We start from the raw sequence: 17643 nt of genomic DNA on the forward strand, positions 1-17643 counted from the left end.
CTGCATATATCCTTCTTTCACTCTGCCTGCTTAGTAGTAGAAGAAGCCTCTTATACTGTATGCACAGTCAGGGCCGCAGACACATTTCCTGGGGCCCAGGACTAGAGTATTGACCGGGTCCCCCAACCCCCATGTTGGCAGTGTTGCGAGCCCCCCCCCCATTTCACACCTTGCTAGCTCACCCATTTCACACCTCACGAGCCCCTCTATTTCCCTCCCTCTTCCCATATATTTCTCTCCCCTCTCTCTATCTTCTCTGTGACGGTGAGGGGTTAGCCAGGCCATCAATAAAGTATTATGCCTGGCTGGTTACCTCTGAGCCAAATTTCGGGGTTTAGAGTGTCAGCTCTTGGACCCATTTGTTGTACATGAAATGTATGTGATTGTGCAACAAGAAGGAATTTATGTGTGTTTTACCTTTCCAGCTAAGTGCTAAGCAGTGGAGATTCACAGGCTTTGAGTTTCAAGGTTTTTTTTGCGGTACAAGTGTTGTCAGATTGTGTCTAGGTAACCGGGGTCCAGAGTTTCTGGCCACCCAAATAAGTATCCGGGAATCAGGTCAGGTTCCCGGGGACATATAGACACACCACTCCGGTCAAAATCCTCCCTTGGAAACAGTTACGCAACTCACCGCCAGGTGTCCCTGCTTCAGCACAGACCAGAAAGGTAAATGAGGGTATAGGAATATGTGTGTCCTGGGTACAGTCAGGGGTCCCTAAGTTAGTGGGGGTTCCCCAGTATATGCCCAGATCACCAGAACCTGGTATAGGGGTTCTGGAGTGCTCCAACCATCCATATGGTTTGTCAGGCTGTTTTTAAATCTAAGTCCAGTTTTCAATGTATTTTGAATGTAGCCCTGAAAATGAACCTAAGCATTTTTTCGTTCTACTTAGAAACAGTTTTTACTATTGAAAGGGCTAGGACTGCAGAAAATAAACATGCACATATTTTCAGTCAATCCCTGTAACTAAAGGACTTAGAAGAAAAATGTGAAAATATTTTTATTAACATTGTGTTTAAGGGGAAATGCTTACACTACCGACACACTTTATTGAAGTGTGGTCGGTACCGCAAGCCGGGAAATCTCCCGGCTTGCTAGTGGCCGCCCCTCGGCGTGCCGCGCGTCATAGACGCGCGGTCACGCGTCATCGGGAGCGTGCGCCCCCTGCACGCGTGTCCAGGGGCTCCCCGAGGGAGCCCTGGTGTCCCGCGATCGCGGGACAGCGGCAGGGGGTTCCGGGGGACCCGGCGGACCCGGCAGCGGTAGGGAGAGCGCCCCGATTGGAGGGCGCTCTTCCGCTGCTTCGGCGTGCGCCCGTCACACTCGGGCGCGCGCCAGGCTACTGCTGCGGCACAGAACGGGCAAATGCTCGAATAAACTGTGCCGCAGCAGTATGCACAGTATATGAGCTGGGAACTTCCAGGTCTGCGGTTCTGAGAGACCATGTGTTTGCCAAGTCTGGTCCAACCAAATCTGCTCAGGTCCCGGACATGAAAGCCTCAGAGGTTGCCAAGGTGTGAAAGCCATTTGGGCAGCAAAGTTAGCCTCAAGGACTCACGTCCTGGGATGAATGGAAGTCATCGGACCACCATTTGCCCAGCCCAGACTTTGAGGAGCCTTACTCCGTGGGTGGCTTCTGATTGACAAGTGGCAGAGGTGCACCTTGGTGCATGCCCTTGTCAGAATCTGAATCCATGCTTGCCCGGTTTAGATAGACTGGCAACGCTCTGATTGGCTAGTAGGATTTTTCCCACGCTATAAAAACCAAATATATATACAGCATATATATATAAACAAATATATATAACCCCCAAATACATATAAAAAAAACAAATACATACAACCCCCACCCCCATACATATAAAAAAGCCCAATACATATATATAAAAAAAAAAAAAAATATATATAATACAGACTTACCTTGGGGGTGGTCTCAGGTGTCAGGCATCTGGCTGGGCCAGATGTCTGTGGGGGGCCCGGCTGCCGGTCTTGTAGATGCCGCCAGGTCCTGGCTCTCCCAGTTGCCTGCCTCCCATCCTTACTGACTGTCCCACATGAGCGTCTTGCATGCGCCGATCCCTATGACATCAGCACGCGCCGGAAGTAAGTTGGGCTGAGCTTCCGGCACACACCGGTATGAGAGGGAGGCCAGGTGATGTTGATGCTGCTGTCAGAAGCGAGGACTGTCAGTATGGAAGAAGGCCCCGCAGCTGGGGAGAGCCGGGGCCTGGCGGCAACGAGAAGTTGGCCCAACTGCTTTGCTGCCGGGCCCCCCCCCCCCAGTCATCGGGCCAGGGACACTCCCCCCTGTCGCCGGCCCTGTGTACAGTAGTCAGGTAAAAGTAAGATAATATATCTACAGGCTGCTAAAAAGAAACCCTGTGACTTTGACAGAGTAATGATTATATTCAGGTTAATTAAGTTCTGGGTGTCTTGAAAAGCACAATGAATAAGTTGAAAAAATAAATTATGTTTGCAAAGTCACATACACGGAAGTTTTATGCATTGTTTTCTTTAGCTATACAATGTTGCCAGCTACAGCATCAGAATTCAGTAACCATTTTTGTGGACTTCCTAAGGCTCCCAGATTTGAAGTACACAGGCAAATCTATTCTATTTTGGCATTTAGCAAGCTGCTAATGTGTTTTTTTCGGGAACATTTAATTCCTAGCAGCTTGGCATTTTTCATTTGCATTGTATTCTCTTTTATTCTCACTGCTGCTCATTGCACTCGTAAACTCAGAGGGCAGAACTCAAAAAGCTGTTTTACTCTCATTTCAGAAATACTTTAGAATCTATAGTACTGTACTGTACGTTGCAATATAAATGTAGTATAAATTAGTTAATGGAATGGGAAGGTAGATGTATGTTGGTTTTACATATCCTCTGTCAGAAAAAGAAACCCTAAAGGTAATTTCAAGATTACTCATTAAGATATATTATTTGTTATTATCTCTATAATCTTACAAGGTTTTTATATGATTTATATGACTAGTCATACTAAAAGCATAAGTTTAGCAGTCATGGTCAGAATCCATCGCACATGGTCCGGGGATTGATGGTGCACTGTCCTTTTCTGAATGCCAGCTCCAGGCATTGTGCTCTTTGAAATACCTTTTGGGTGTCTGTCACTACTACAATTACAGACCTATTTTTATATGAATAATATAATTTTGAATACTTACCCCTGTGCGCAGAGTACCCACATGGACTATGCTGCAAGAAGGCATCACTGAATATCATTCAGATACATTAAAAGTCATTTTGCGTACACGTTTAAGGGAGATTACTGAGAATGTGAGAATATAATGTGGTGTACTCTATAATTAGAGTAGGGATTTTAGGGCAATCCTCTTCATTGGATCAACAAATATTGGAATTCTACATTAGACAGTTGCTTACTGTTTGTGTCTTAATAGGTTATATACAACACTATAATTATGTTGGATATAAAATAAATTATATCCAATAAAATGTGCGTATAAGTGCAGCACTTGGAGTATAACCAGAACCCAGGATTCAAGGCATTACTTTGGTCTTGGCCAAGTAGTGTGTTGGCAGATTGGGAGGACTGTGTTGATCTCCCTGGTCCTCCACTGGGCCCTGCTGTCGGTGACCCTGTATACTGTAAGTATACCCTGCTATTGCCTTGAATTGTGTTTGTGACGGTAGGGGTAGATATGATTGCGTTTAATAAAGGTCTAGCCCGCCATTACCCCTAACTGTCAGTAATACTTCTGTAAAATGTATTATGTAGCCTGGTTCCAGCACTTCAGAGACCAGGGGTTAATTTTGTTTTCAGTTGGGAATGTTGAAAAGTGGTCTGTGATCTTCCCAAGTTACTCTTGGCATGTACAGTAACAGTGTTTGTTGTTGCACTTCAACCCCACCAATCAGGGGCTGGGTCGTACTTCAAACACTTGGGGGGAGGGAGACCACTAGCTAACTGAGATACAATCAGCTAAGTTTGAGTTGTGAGCTGCGAGTTCTTTAGCTGCCGCATCTGGGAAGAAGCTGCAGTGTCCTGCAGGAGGAAAAACAGGGACAATCTCTTTAGGGGGGTTCTCTGCACCTAGATTTATAGGGTAACCCCAGTTTCCCATTTGTAAGTGTATGTGTTGATTTACTGTAAATAGTTGTGGATATTTTTTTTTTCTTCCAATAAATTAATTTTATTAACTCTGTTTCTGTCTAGGGAATTGATCCCTGATGTGATAGTCCTGGTCTCCCGTGACAGTATTTATCCCACAATCTCACTGTGATCTCTAGTAATGAATAAGGCTCTTTATGTAAAACCAAAATAAATCAATGCCAATACACATACTCCTTGATAACTATGGGCGTAAATGTCAGTGATTGTCAACCATAGTGTTGTGACATCCTGGTGTCATGAGCCGAATTCAGGTATAACACAAAATGTATTAGTTTAGCAGTTTGGAAGGCTATTAAGCATGTACCTTTCCCTCATAAAAAATAGGACGTTGAAGCATTGCGTTTACATTTTCAGTAAGGAAATCTGTGGAAGGATAATTTAGAATGTCTCTTAATAGGAAATATGAAATAAAGAGATCACCTCTACTATAGAAATAAGTAAATGTGTCGCCGGTCAATAGAATTACTGTTTTGTTTACTAATGCAGCACAGTAAACTGGACAAAATGTGTGTTAATAATAACAAAATTGCCTTTTCAAATTCTTACTACTGTGCCGCAATGACATATTCATAATGATATATTTTTTAGAAGCTAAATGAGCACTTAAGATGCGTTAATTCTCATATCATTTTCTATTACCAAGATTTAGCCAAGCAAAATGTCTAATGCAGTAGAGTCAGTGGGAAATTTCCTGTCAAGGGATGTTTAAAAGCCAAAAAAATGTTGTTGTGTGTTTTGCATGTTTATATATAGAATTATTTGCTTTTGAACAGTGTCCATGTGGTGGTATTCTGAGAGAACTGGTTTGTGTCAGGAAATTCTAGGCATTTTATGAAGATAAAGTTAAAGCAGTAACATGATTCAAAAATATTATATTGTGTTGGTAACTTTCTGGATCAAAAGTTGCTGTGGTACAGTACAGTTCTGCGGGTCATTTACAGTACTAAAGTAGCCTGGCTTCAAAACTGGGCAAAACCAGTGCAAAAAGAATTGCACCATACAGTACCTGAATGTACATGGATATAGAGAGAGAAAGGGGGAGCACAGGTTGAAGAATTTGGGGTGTCTGGAGTATCTAATTAGATATTTGTGGGTGTGTTTGAAAGATATAATAAATCACTTACACGGCCTTGTGTAAATGCTCTCACAGCAAGGTTCACTTGTCTTGGTGTTCCCTCGGTCGGTTGCCTTCTTCTTTTCAGGACTTGGTTTTCTTTCTGGATATCTTCAGCGGTCCTCGGCTTACAATGAGGATGTCTCCCTCGGAATCAATAGATTAAAACAATGTTTTAGAGGGTGATACAGGCAGTATTGATAAAATCCAATGATATATATATATATTTATATTTATAAGGCAGTAAATACTGCCAGTACTCACACGGGCTAGTGTGAGTACAATCCTAAGGGAAGGTATCTTTTTATCCAAAGTTGATCTTAGCACGTAGTGATCTATAGATGTATTAGGGGTCTGGTATGTAATGATAAATATAAAATGATACTCACACGGCCTTGTGTGAGTGAATGCACATCAAGGTATCTTTATCTTGATAGTCCCCTTTTTCTTCTTTTCCGGTTCCTGATCTTCTTCCTGATTTTCCTCGGTGGTCTTCAACTTCCAGTGTGGTAATCCCCCTCGGTGTGAACAAATAGGAAAACAATTGTTAGTGGGGAAACGTCAACATAAATCAGTGGCTACCCACTAGAAGAGCACGAGTAGATACGTCAAAACAGCAAAATGCTGCAGGCACTCACACGGGCAAGTGTGAGTGTAATCCTAGGGGAAGGTATCTTTTTTTTCTCTTTTGGTGTCTTTAAATCTGGTGCCCTGTAAGGGTAATGGTGGTCTAATATATATAGGTATATAAAAATCAAATTCAAAATGATACTCACACGGCCTTGTGTGAGTAAATGCACATCAGGGTATCTTTGACTTCTTTGTGATACTGATAGTATTGTTCTCCAAGTGCCAGTGTAGGTAGAAAACCCCTCCCTGGTGTAGATGTAAAATTGAACACTATCGCGATTTTCGTGGGCTACAACAAAATTTATTAAAGAACACTCTAAAAACGGAACATATTTAAAAACAATAGAAAAAATGCATAGAAAGAAAAAGCCAGCCGTCTGAAAGAAATTTGCTCGTGGGTCTCGTGGAGCGCAGCTAACTTGCTCCGCGTCCGGATATAGTGCTGCCTCCTCTCAGGCTCCGTAGTGAGGAAGACCAAAAGTCGAAACGCGTTGCTCTGACCACTAGGCAATTGTGACCCAGCACAGCCACCGTCAAGGAGTGGATCTGAGAGGAGGCAGCACTATATCCGGACGCGGAGCAAGTTAGCTGCGCTCCACGAGACCCACGAGCAAATTTCTTTCAGACGGCTGGCTTTTTCTTTCTATGCATTTTTTCTATTGTTTTTAAATATGTTCCGTTTTTAGAGTGTTCTTTAATAAATTTTGTTGTAGCCCACGAAAATCGCTATAGTGTTCAATTTTACATCTACACCAGGGAGGGGTTTTCTACCTACACTGGCACTTGGAGAACAATACTATCAGTATCACAAAGAAGTCAAAGATACCCTGATGTGCATTTACTCACACAAGGCCGTGTGAGTATCATTTTGAATTTGATTTTTATATACCTATATATATTAGACCACCATTACCCTTACAGGGCACCAGATTTAAAGACACCAAAAGAGAAAAAAAAGATACCTTCCCCTAGGATTACACTCACACTTGCCCGTGTGAGTGCCTGCAGCATTTTGCTGTTTTGACGTATCTACTCGTGCTCTTCTAGTGGGTAGCCACTGATTTATGTTGACGTTTCCCCACTAACAATTGTTTTCCTATTTGTTCACACCGAGGGGGATTACCACACTGGAAGTTGAAGACCACCGAGGAAAATCAGGAAGAAGATCAGGAACCGGAAAAGAAGAAAAAGGGGACTATCAAGATAAAGATACCTTGATGTGCATTCACTCACACAAGGCCGTGTGAGTATCATTTTATATTTATCATTACATACCAGACCCCTAATACATCTATAGATCACTACGTGCTAAGATCAACTTTGGATAAAAAGATACCTTCCCCTAGGATTGTACTCACACTAGCCCGTGTGAGTACTGGCAGTATTTACTGCCTTATAAATATAAATATATATATATATCATTGGATTTTATCAATACTGCCTGTATCACCCTCTAAAACATTGTTTTAATCTATTGATTCCGAGGTAGACATCCTCATTGTAAGCCGAGGACCGCTGAAGATATCCAGAAAGAAAACCAAGTCCTGAAAAGAAGAAGGCAACCGACGAGGGAACACCAAGACAAGTGAACCTTGCTGTGAGAGCATTTACACAAGGCCGTGTAAGTGATTTATTATATCTTTCAAACACACCCACAAATATCTAATTAGATACTCCAGACACCCCAAATTCTTCAACCTGTGCTCCCCCTTTCTCTCTCTATATCCCTGTACTAATAAGGATCCTGGATAAGGACCCTATTGGGGTCTGAGCCATAGGACAAGAAGACGAACCAGAGGGGACCTTTGTTTATAAGGTTGTAAATTCCATTGTTACATTGACCCTGTTCTTAAGAACTTAATCAGGGAGCGCCCGGGCTTTTCTTTGTTTCATAGTACCTGAATGTATCAATGGAAAATCTCCAATTGATTTCAATGGGATTTCTTTAATTTGAAAAAAAAAATTGTGCTTTTTTTCTGTGTTTTTTTTTCTTCAGCCAGGAGACTTAAGTGCCTAAAAAAAAAAACTCTGTCTTCAAAGACCACAATGAAACAAGATCCATATATGTTATATTCAAACTGAAATTGGAAAACATTTTTTTACAATTACACTTTATATTGTAGTTGTTAGTATCCTAGTTACGCATAGTGTACAGCAAATAAAGAGCTACAGTGCCGCTCCATACGTGACCTCGGACAACTATGTTGGGCACTAAACATAAATTGTAAGCTCTTGGAGCAGGGCTGTCCACTCCAAAGCAAAACACCCTGTGCAATGTATTTCCTTCAGTTTCATACCAGTACATATAAAGTGCAATTCCTCCTAAGACTTAAGTGAACTAATCCCAGTGACACGTTTAAGGGTAATTGATACAATTTTTATCCAAATCTGTCACCTGAAAGTATTTTTTTTTAATGATGCTTTAAAGTTAGATTTACAGTCGGAGGGGGTTGATCTCTTCTGGCTGCTCCCTTTTGTGTGATGTCCCAGTGTGATCTTCAAGTGCTCATACAGCCCGAGTCCCCCACACCTCACATCCCTTGACTTTATTGGTGCTCTGATAATGACAGGAATGGAAAACGGTAAAGAACATACTTGATTGACAAAGGCTTTCCCATTCAGAGGCCCCTAGGATAATCAACTAGCCGACTATGTGGAATGGCATATATTTTTTTTGTGTCAAATATTTTTATTGGTTTTCATGGAGGGTTACAGGCAATATTCCACAACATTTGCAGGGGTATATTTACATCGCAGTGTACATATAAAGAAACAGTCAGACATTTAAAACCTGTGCAGAAAACCCTGCGGATTCAGTGATCCTACCGGTGCAGTAACTCCTCTTAATTTAAGAGAAAGGATAGCTTAGGACAGGTAGAGAGAGAGAAAGGGGATAAGAGGGGGGGGGGGGAGGGCACAGCCAATTTATGGTTCGGGTGTGTTAATTTTGATTGTTGTTGTAGGGCCATAGGTCCCAGACCTTGTTGAACCTGTCCAGGTTCTGATGCAAGAGCGCCGATAAGTATTCCATCAATCTAACCTTGTTTGTTCTTCTGAGGATCATCTGCTTGGTTGGAGGTTTTATTTTTTTCCAATTAGTAGTAAGCGAACAGCGAGCTGCTGTAAGTAGGTGTGAGATTAGTTTTCTCGGGGGGGGGGGGGGGCTGAGATTGATTCTATTGGTTTCGCTAGGAGGAACACAAAGGGGTCTAGAGGAATCTCCTCTCCTGCTATTTCCTCACTTATAGAACGGATCATGTTCCAGAATATCTGGACCTTAGGGCATGACCATAGGATGCGTGCCTGGTCTCCTCCCTGGCCACACCCTCTGCAGCACATATTAGGCTGGCCAGGGAAAATCTGGCTCAGTCTTCTCGGGGATAGGTATCAATGAAATAGAATTTTGTATATATTCTCTTTGATAGTAGTGCAAATGGATGTTTTGGCTGCGGCTTCCCAAATGTCCTCCCAGTCATCTTTATCTATTTCTACGTTTAAGTCCTCAGTCCATTTCATCATGTAATTGTGGTTGGCGGACACCATGGAATGTTCTAGTCCCACGTAGATTCCTGAGATCAACCCCCTTTAGTATATTCCTGCCGCGCATTTCTTTTCAAAGGTTGTTGGGCTTTTGAATTTAGAGTCTTGGAAGGCTACCTGGAAGAAATGTCTGATCTGGAGGAATTCGTATAAGGGAAATTTTACCAAGGGGTGGTTTTTCTGTAACTCTGAAAATGGGATCAGTCCCCTTTTAGAGTAGGTCTGATGCTATCTTTATACCAGACTCTTTAAATTGTTTGAAGCCCCTGGAGTCGCAACCCGGGGGGAAGTCTGGGTTTCCGAATATAGGTATGAGAGGGGAGGGGGAGGATGTAAATTCATATCTGTCCTTTATTTGCGTCCAAATTCTCCATGTGCATCTCATGGCTCCTAGGCCTATTTCGCCTGGTTTTCTTATCTTCCCACCCCCTTGGGACCAAAGTAGAGCTTCAAGGGATAGGGGAGCCACGTAGTAGGCCTCAATCTCCAACCAGCCACAAGACGCTGGGTCGTTATTCCATATCACCGTTTGCTTTAGGTGGGCTGCTCTGTAGTACTTGATTATGTCAGGTACACCTAGGCCTCCACACTCCTTTGGGGCAAGCATTACCGTTCTCGCCACCACGGCCTTTTGTCTTTCCATATAAATTGAAAGATGCTATTTTGTATGTTTTTGAGGTCTGCCAGCGGTACGCAGACTGGGAGAGTCTGGAAGAAATACAGCAGTCTGGGAAGGATGTTCATCTTAACTTATGCCACCCTTCCGAGCCACGAAATATGGCATTTGTTCCATCTCTGGAGGTCTTTTATAATATTGGAAAATAATCGAGGGAAATTGCACTTGTACAATGCTGTGTATGAATTGGCTATTCTGACTCCCAAATATTTTATGTTTGTTGAACTCCACTTATAACTAAAGTTGAGCTGCATTAGTTTTACTTCCTGGGTTGTCAGGGTTAGGTTCAGGGCTTCTGATTTATCGCTGTTAATTTTGTACCCTGAGATCCGACCGAATCTTTCCAACTCAAATTGAAGGTTGGGGAGGGTCGTCATTGGGGATGTCAATGACAGGATAACGTCATCCGCGAACAAAGAAATTTTGTGTTCTCTGTCCCCGATGACGACCCCCCCTTATATCTTGATTCTGTCTAATTGTTGCTGCCAGGGGTTCGATCGATGCGAAAAGGAGTGGGGATAGAGGGCAACCTTGTCTGGTACCATTCTTGATTTTTATGGGGACTGAGTCTCCTCCCAGGAGTTTTACAAAAGCCGATGGGTTCTTATATAGGGCCCTAACCCCCTCCAGGAAGGGGCCTCTGAATCCGAATTTAGTCATTGTGTGGTCTAAGAAATCCCATCTAATTCTATCGAATGCTTTTTCAGCATCTAGACTCAATAGGAATGCCTTTGTTTTCCCTAGATGCACATGGTCAACATTGTTTATTATTTTAAGCGTATTATCCGAGGCTTGTCTGCCCGAAACAAATACGACCTGGTCTTTATGGATCAAGCTTGGTAATATTGGAAAGAGACAGATAGAAAAAGAAATTTGGGGGCTGTAAGAGGGCCCAACCATAATAAACCTTCCTTGCCCTACTGGCAAAGGTGGAGGGCCTATTTCCCTTTGGAGATCTTCCAGCTCGCCCTCGAGCATGGCACCTTAAGTGGGGGGGGGAGGGTTCTCGAGGACTCTGATGGGGGGGTGGAGCTTCGTGTGACCTCCGCTCCTGGGAAACAGGACCCAGCTTGATCCTCAGCGAACCAGCTTGGTTTTGTGGGAGACCTCCAACACAGTTCTCCCTCTTAACTTTTCAAATATGTAATCTCCCTTAACCTCCTCCTAATCTTCTATTAATAACTTCTAAAGATAAACAAGACTATGAACTTTTGTTAGCTGTACAGGTTAAATGAAATCTTGTTTTGGAAAGGGAATAGAGGTTACAAAAAAAATATGAGTAGATGGGAATAGACTTTTAACCTTTTCCCTCTGCTCAATCTTTTTACAAGGCCATGAAATAAGCTATAGTTCTGATGGCCATTCACCTGAAATAATAATGTATAATAATTGTGCAGCCTTATATAGTTCAAAATTCTTGTTGATGTACTTAGTTTTCAATGAAATAATTGACCTTGATGACATGCTCTTGCTTTTAGCATTGCTACTGTATTGCTATACTGTATGCTTCAGCATTGGTAATTGACTCTAATCTATTTTTCTAGTATACAACAACAGACAAAAAGGCTGAGTGCTACATCTAACTTGGCATATTATATAGTTAAAAACGTATCTGTTTATAAGCAAGGGTCACAGTCAATTCTTTGGCCAAAGTATTTAAAGTCTATAACCACTTCACGGTATGGCCTCTCTGCTGGTCCTAACACTTCAGTTGTTAGAGCAACTGGAGGTTAGTGACCCCTCCTCTCTGTTTCCAAGCTCACTCATCCCTCATTTTTAATTACCATTCTTCCCAAGCACCTGTAAATGACGTCTATTAAAGACAGTTCTCCCTGCATTAGAGAGATTATGAGAGCTTTTTGCAGCTGCAGCAGTGTTAGGACCTACAGATGGGCCATACTGTGACGTGGTTGTAGGCTTACAACACGTTGGTCAAAGAATTTAACTAAATGATCATTTCTTCTAAACCGATAATTATTTAACTATATAATATGTTATGTTAGATGTAGCACTAGGCCTTCTTGGCTTTTGTTGTATACATGAAGTCACAATCCTAGTAGCACTCTTTTTGACACTATATATTTGATGTGGTAGATTTGGGTTCTGAGCTTACAAGGGCTGTGTGTGTCTATTTCTCTATTAGTTTTTTTTTTTTTTCAAAAGAAATATTGCATGTGGCTTTTACTACTTGATTTTGTAATAAAGTGTAATTTTAATTTTCAGACTGCAGAAGAAGGAGCTGCTACATCTATCTATGCATCAGTTTCACCAGAGCTGGAAGGAATTGGGGGCTGTTTTTTATCCAATGGGAACAGGACAAAATCTGTAGACCTATCCTACAACGAAGAACTGCAGACAAAACTCTGGACTGAAAGCTGCAAGATGGTTGGCATTTTTGATGTGTTCACCATAAAGCTTTAAAAGTATTTTATTCAATGTTGATAATATGTGATCTACGCAGATCTAAATCCCCAAACCATTATCTAAACTGGAACTCTATTCTGCACTTGATCAATAGTGGGAGGAAACAATGTATATGCCATTAATTGTTAAAAAAAACAATTACCAGCTTTGTAATCATCCTGTTACAATTGTGTGTAGTGAATAAAATAGATCTTCAATCATGAACATTATCCTGCTCAGCAATTTGTTGCCTGAAGGAAGCGGCTGTTCCCTTCAACACTGTGAATAATAATTGGAAATTGTGCACCAGTTATGATAGCTGTGCTTGTGTTGTTTGAGAAGGCCCATACTGTATCTGAAGTCATTATCTGTAGCTTGCTTTGGGCATATCAGTACATTTATATTATAAGAGTAAAATGAATCCTCTTTGACGCTCTGTAGCCAGTAGCTAGCCTTAAAAATAATGAATTAATTTGGTATTCATTTGTTTGTATCAAGCAATTTCATAATACTTCACTTGAAATCCAACAGGATTTCATGTTTTCATTATTTTAAAATGCTAGTATTTACTATAAATTTCACAAATATTAACATGATATTATTCCAGCCCAGTAAGAGATCTGTGTTTGTTAGAACACTTTTCTAATTTTAAAGTATCTGATCCTAGATCGATTATTGGCCAAATTGTTGTTTGTTTGATTTGTAGAAATAGTTATATTATACAAAATCTTATTGGTGTTTACAAAGTACAGAGGCATTTTAACCTAAATAAGAGATTATTCTCAAGCACAAACTTAAAATGTTTTTCCCTATTTTCACATAACTGGTCACACACAGTTACGCATTTATTCTTGGGATGTACACATGAATAACGCCCAAAACACTGAGGTGTAAAGAGGAGAGATACAATATAGTATGTACCAGGAAGAAGGAGCAGCATGAAAGAAAAATGAACACTTGGGAGGAATATATTATGCTGTAGTTATCAAAGAGCTGAATGCTGTGATGCCACCAATTTAGGAGTCAGATGGAAAAATCACTGTGAGACTACATTACTTTTCCTGTTGACATCAGCAAAGCCTAGTGTTGGCAAAGGTACAGTACTGTAAGTGAAATAATGCAAGGATATTCCTGGTCTATTGCTAATGCTGAGGTTCCATGGTCAATCATGTACTGTGTTAAAGTGTGTTCTTTATTTTATGATATTCTTCAAGGACATTTGAGATGAAATGGAGAGCACTCTCAATCTCAGAGTGTTGATCATAGTCAGTACACATTAGGTGTGGTCGTGGTGGAAGTTCCTCACTCTTCTTATGAGGGGTTCTTTCTACAAGAACTTTTCTGGTTTAAGTAAGTATTATTATTATTATTATTACCACTTATTTATACTGGCCCAACATATTTCACAGGGCAGTACAATTAGTTCATAAGACAATCACATATCAACATTAACAGACACTGATATAGTAGATAAGGAGCGTACGATCTACAATGAAGGGAGAGTGGAAACATAAGTTATCTGAGGTGAAAACATTTGGTGGGGTTTAACAAATCTGCTGGCTATTTGAAGAGTTTGAGTTGGTGAATAAATAAATGGAATTGTGAGGAATCTGAGATAGAATAGGGAGAGCAAGGTAATATATGGAGATAGAAAGGTGTCATTGAACATTAATATACTTTTTTCTAGCCAGTAATCCAGAAATAGAGCAGCAAAAACATCAAATGCCTTTGTGCTACGCTGGGTTTCTTTGTAAGAGACTCTGAGGTGAAGTGAAGACAGCAATCAGGCACCCAGAGCATAGAAAGGTTCAAGGGGGAAGGAGTGGATGATACTCAGGCGTTTGAAGCTGTACTTGTATTTTCCTGATGAAAACAACCACTAACTAAACAACCTTAACAAGAAGCGCTAGACCTAAAATAACTAAACCAAAAGGTGACCAGTGCTGGGTACACAAAATTAATAATAATAGTGATATCTAAATTGATGACTTAACTATTAGATATAGCTGCCAAGGGGATTTCATATACAAATTATCTCATAAATTTGTCAAAAGTTCAATAAAAAAGGGAAAAATGCAATCCCCGGAGAATTCAGAAAAATTGGTAGATAAACTAGTTTTCCACTGTCCATACAAATGTCCACAGGTGAAGTGAGTCCCAAAGACAGTCCAATCCTCAGATATAGTTGAGATGTTGTCTCCTTGTGAATGGAAATCTTTCTATTACATAAAACAGAAAGAGGGACACTCCATTGCGCAGTACATAGAACCAATGGACACTTTCACTGATGTTGCAAGTGATTGCCTAATTACAAGAAATTATCTTGATACATTCAATGGATAGAAACTTTGCTTTTGCCAACGACTTCCCTCTGTGTGCTCCACAAACCCCACGTGGTGCCTCAGCTGATTCTGCCAGGTAAGTTCCCACAATAAGCACTGGATCAGTTCCCCAGAGGGAGAGCAACAAAAAGAGAAAGGATGGTGCAGAACTGCAAAACTCTTTAATTAAAATAACATACACAACGAAACACACTTACATGGTGTCGTTGCTATAAAATCAATACACGAATGCCGTCCACAGCTTGTAAACAGGACCCTGGCTTTGAGCAGTGATCGGTGAGCGTTCTCCTCGCTCTCGTCACAGTCGGAGGTCCCGGCAGCCTCGATGATGTCACTGCTGTTTTTCAAGACACTGCACACTACACGCTGACCGGCAAAACAGATAGGCTCCTCCCTATGCATTTTGTGACGCTACTGGTCACTTCGTTAGGGGATTGTGGCGCCTGTCAATCCCATTCACTATACCCTAAAAAACTAATTAACCCCTCCTTTGCAACTAACGGAGTGATATAACATAAAAAATGTATCTCTCAATAAAATAACAAATGTATCTCTATCAATGAAATGACAAATGTATCTCTCAATAAAATAATTACTCCAAATGGGTCAAACTACAAGGGATACTCATAAGGATACCTTATACGACTAATAACACAGGTACTGGGGTTAAGTGAATATCACTTGCTGAATACACATCTGACCCACAGTGAACTAAATTGGATATAGAAGTAATATGAAAGGACCATGAAATAACAACTAAACTTGGTCTAAACTTACATAGTAATGAAAAACCTTAATGAATCATAAAAGTACCACATTTAGACCTATCAATCTTTGAGGAAGGATGCTAGACTTCTGGGTCTCCTCTTCTAAATTTGCAGTAGCCTAAGGCCTTCCAAGGTTGCCAACAGCAAAACAAAATGAGTGGACCATTATTTTTTTTAAATCGCATTCTTATTTAATAAAATATTTCTAAAAGTTATCTTTGTGTAAAAAAGAGATTACATGAGAAAAAAGACTGGGTCAAGAAAGTGCAGAAGAAGGAAATCCCACTTACAGATACCGGTTTAATACATTTGGGGACATATCTATCAAGGCAAAAGTACTGTATGTATCAAAAGCTTTCTGAAATCAATATGATTCTTTCTTTGATGCACCTGGAGTAATGATTGTGCTCCAGAATAAACAAAGAAACCCCAATTGGATTCAAAACACATTTCAACACACTGTCAAATGAAAAATAAAATTTGATCTTATTTCAAAATATCATATAGTTAAATAATATTAAACCATATTACATCACAGTGAAAGGTGAGAGTAGAATTGTCTTAAAAAGTCCCTCTGCCAGAAAAAAAAATCTTAGATTGTCCAAATCCTTCAATCAATTGAAGAAACAAATAGTAATTCTTGATGCTGGTCTTCAGTTGTACTTGGACAATGAGATATAGAAAACAAATAAATAAATAAAAACTTAAACTCGGGCAGAATCAATTGAAGATTAACTCTCAACAACAGAGAAAATGAAAAACTGCATTGCGTGATACTGCTAGAATATTTAATAAAACAAATAAAACAATACCATGCTTCCAGATGCCGGCAGGCGTATACTTCCTCCGTTGCGTATCTGGAGCCACCTCCTCATCGTGATGACATCACACTGCCCGGCTCCTCATCAGGTTTGCTACCCCAAATGCTCAGGTGCCGATAAGTTATTTGCCAGAGATTTTTCTTTAGCCCTACAGGTTTCATGACTCAAGACAAAAGTGCAGGAGCTCTGCAACCGGGCACCCCCTTAGAAAATCCAACACCCCCCTGGGGGTTGCACCCCCTGTTTGCGCACCGCTGACTTAGAGGTTCACTTCACCTGAGCAATTGCACAAACCAACAGTTATATTTTACTATCACGAGTACAATCATAAATTGTAATTCAGCCTATTATCCAATTATAGTACATGTGAACAACATGGCTCGACAGCACTGAACTATTGTATACTGTAATAATACTGGGGAATATTATGTATTTTAATCAATCTGGTGATTCGAGAGTTAAAGTGGTTACCACTTGTTTTAAGAATACAATGTGTTGGATTTATGACAGGTCAAGACTCTTTCTGGAACTGTTCAGAGCTTCAAAGAGGACTTAATTGGTGGGTTATCACTTATGACCCACTAAAAGTACAAGATGTGTTGTATGGGGCTGATGAGATAATGGCAGTTGTGTTGCCAGATATGTGATTAAAATATGGCTCTCTTGACATTTTTATGAACTGTATCCATTTACAAGTACTTCCAAAGCATTCTCTGGAGGATTCTGCAAGGTTAAGTGGGCATGGCTAAAAAGTATTCCACCAAAGAGTGAATGTATTAAAAATTCGGATTTCTGGTGATAACCTCTACGCTAGAGTACAATGTTCAGATATCTGTAATCGCTGCCAAGAGACGCATGCAATGAGACCACACACAATATGAGTAAGAGATGCCAAGGACAGATATCCATTTGTCACAAATCTAGGAGCAAGATGGTCAAAATTAGCCTTGTTACTTCCGTCATAATCACCTAAATCTATTGATATGATTCACGTCTGTCTACGTATTGTGGAAATTAAGTTATAAGAGTTTATATACTGTATTGACTTGAGTCAAGATTTTAAACACCTTTTTAGAGCAGAGGTTTTTTCTCTGTCATAAATCCGTCAACCTAGCAGCTGATTTATGAAGGGGAGGGTGGGGCTTGTGTGGTTTCAATGGGGAAAAAATTGTACATACACTAAGTCTTAGCAAGGT

At 40.7% G+C, this 17643-nt stretch overlaps 1 protein-coding gene across 3 annotated transcripts in view; it reads left to right on the top strand.

The window, feature by feature from the left end:
- The window catches only part of DHRSX (dehydrogenase/reductase X-linked), a 576187-nt gene extending 563445 nt beyond the window's left edge, over window positions 1–12742 (top strand). For all 3 annotated transcript variants that reach the window (XM_075594594.1, XM_075594595.1, XM_075594596.1), the window contains one exon: window positions 12338–12742. In XM_075594594.1, the coding sequence (XP_075450709.1) occupies window positions 12338–12535 (198 nt within the window). In that variant the 3' untranslated portion in view covers window positions 12536–12742. The remainder of the gene's footprint in view (window positions 1–12337) is intronic.
- The last annotated feature ends 4901 nt before the right edge of the window (window positions 12743–17643 follow it).

Source organism: Ascaphus truei, chromosome 3, assembly GCF_040206685.1.
Source record: "Ascaphus truei isolate aAscTru1 chromosome 3, aAscTru1.hap1, whole genome shotgun sequence".
Lineage (NCBI taxonomy): Eukaryota > Metazoa > Chordata > Amphibia > Anura > Ascaphidae > Ascaphus > Ascaphus truei.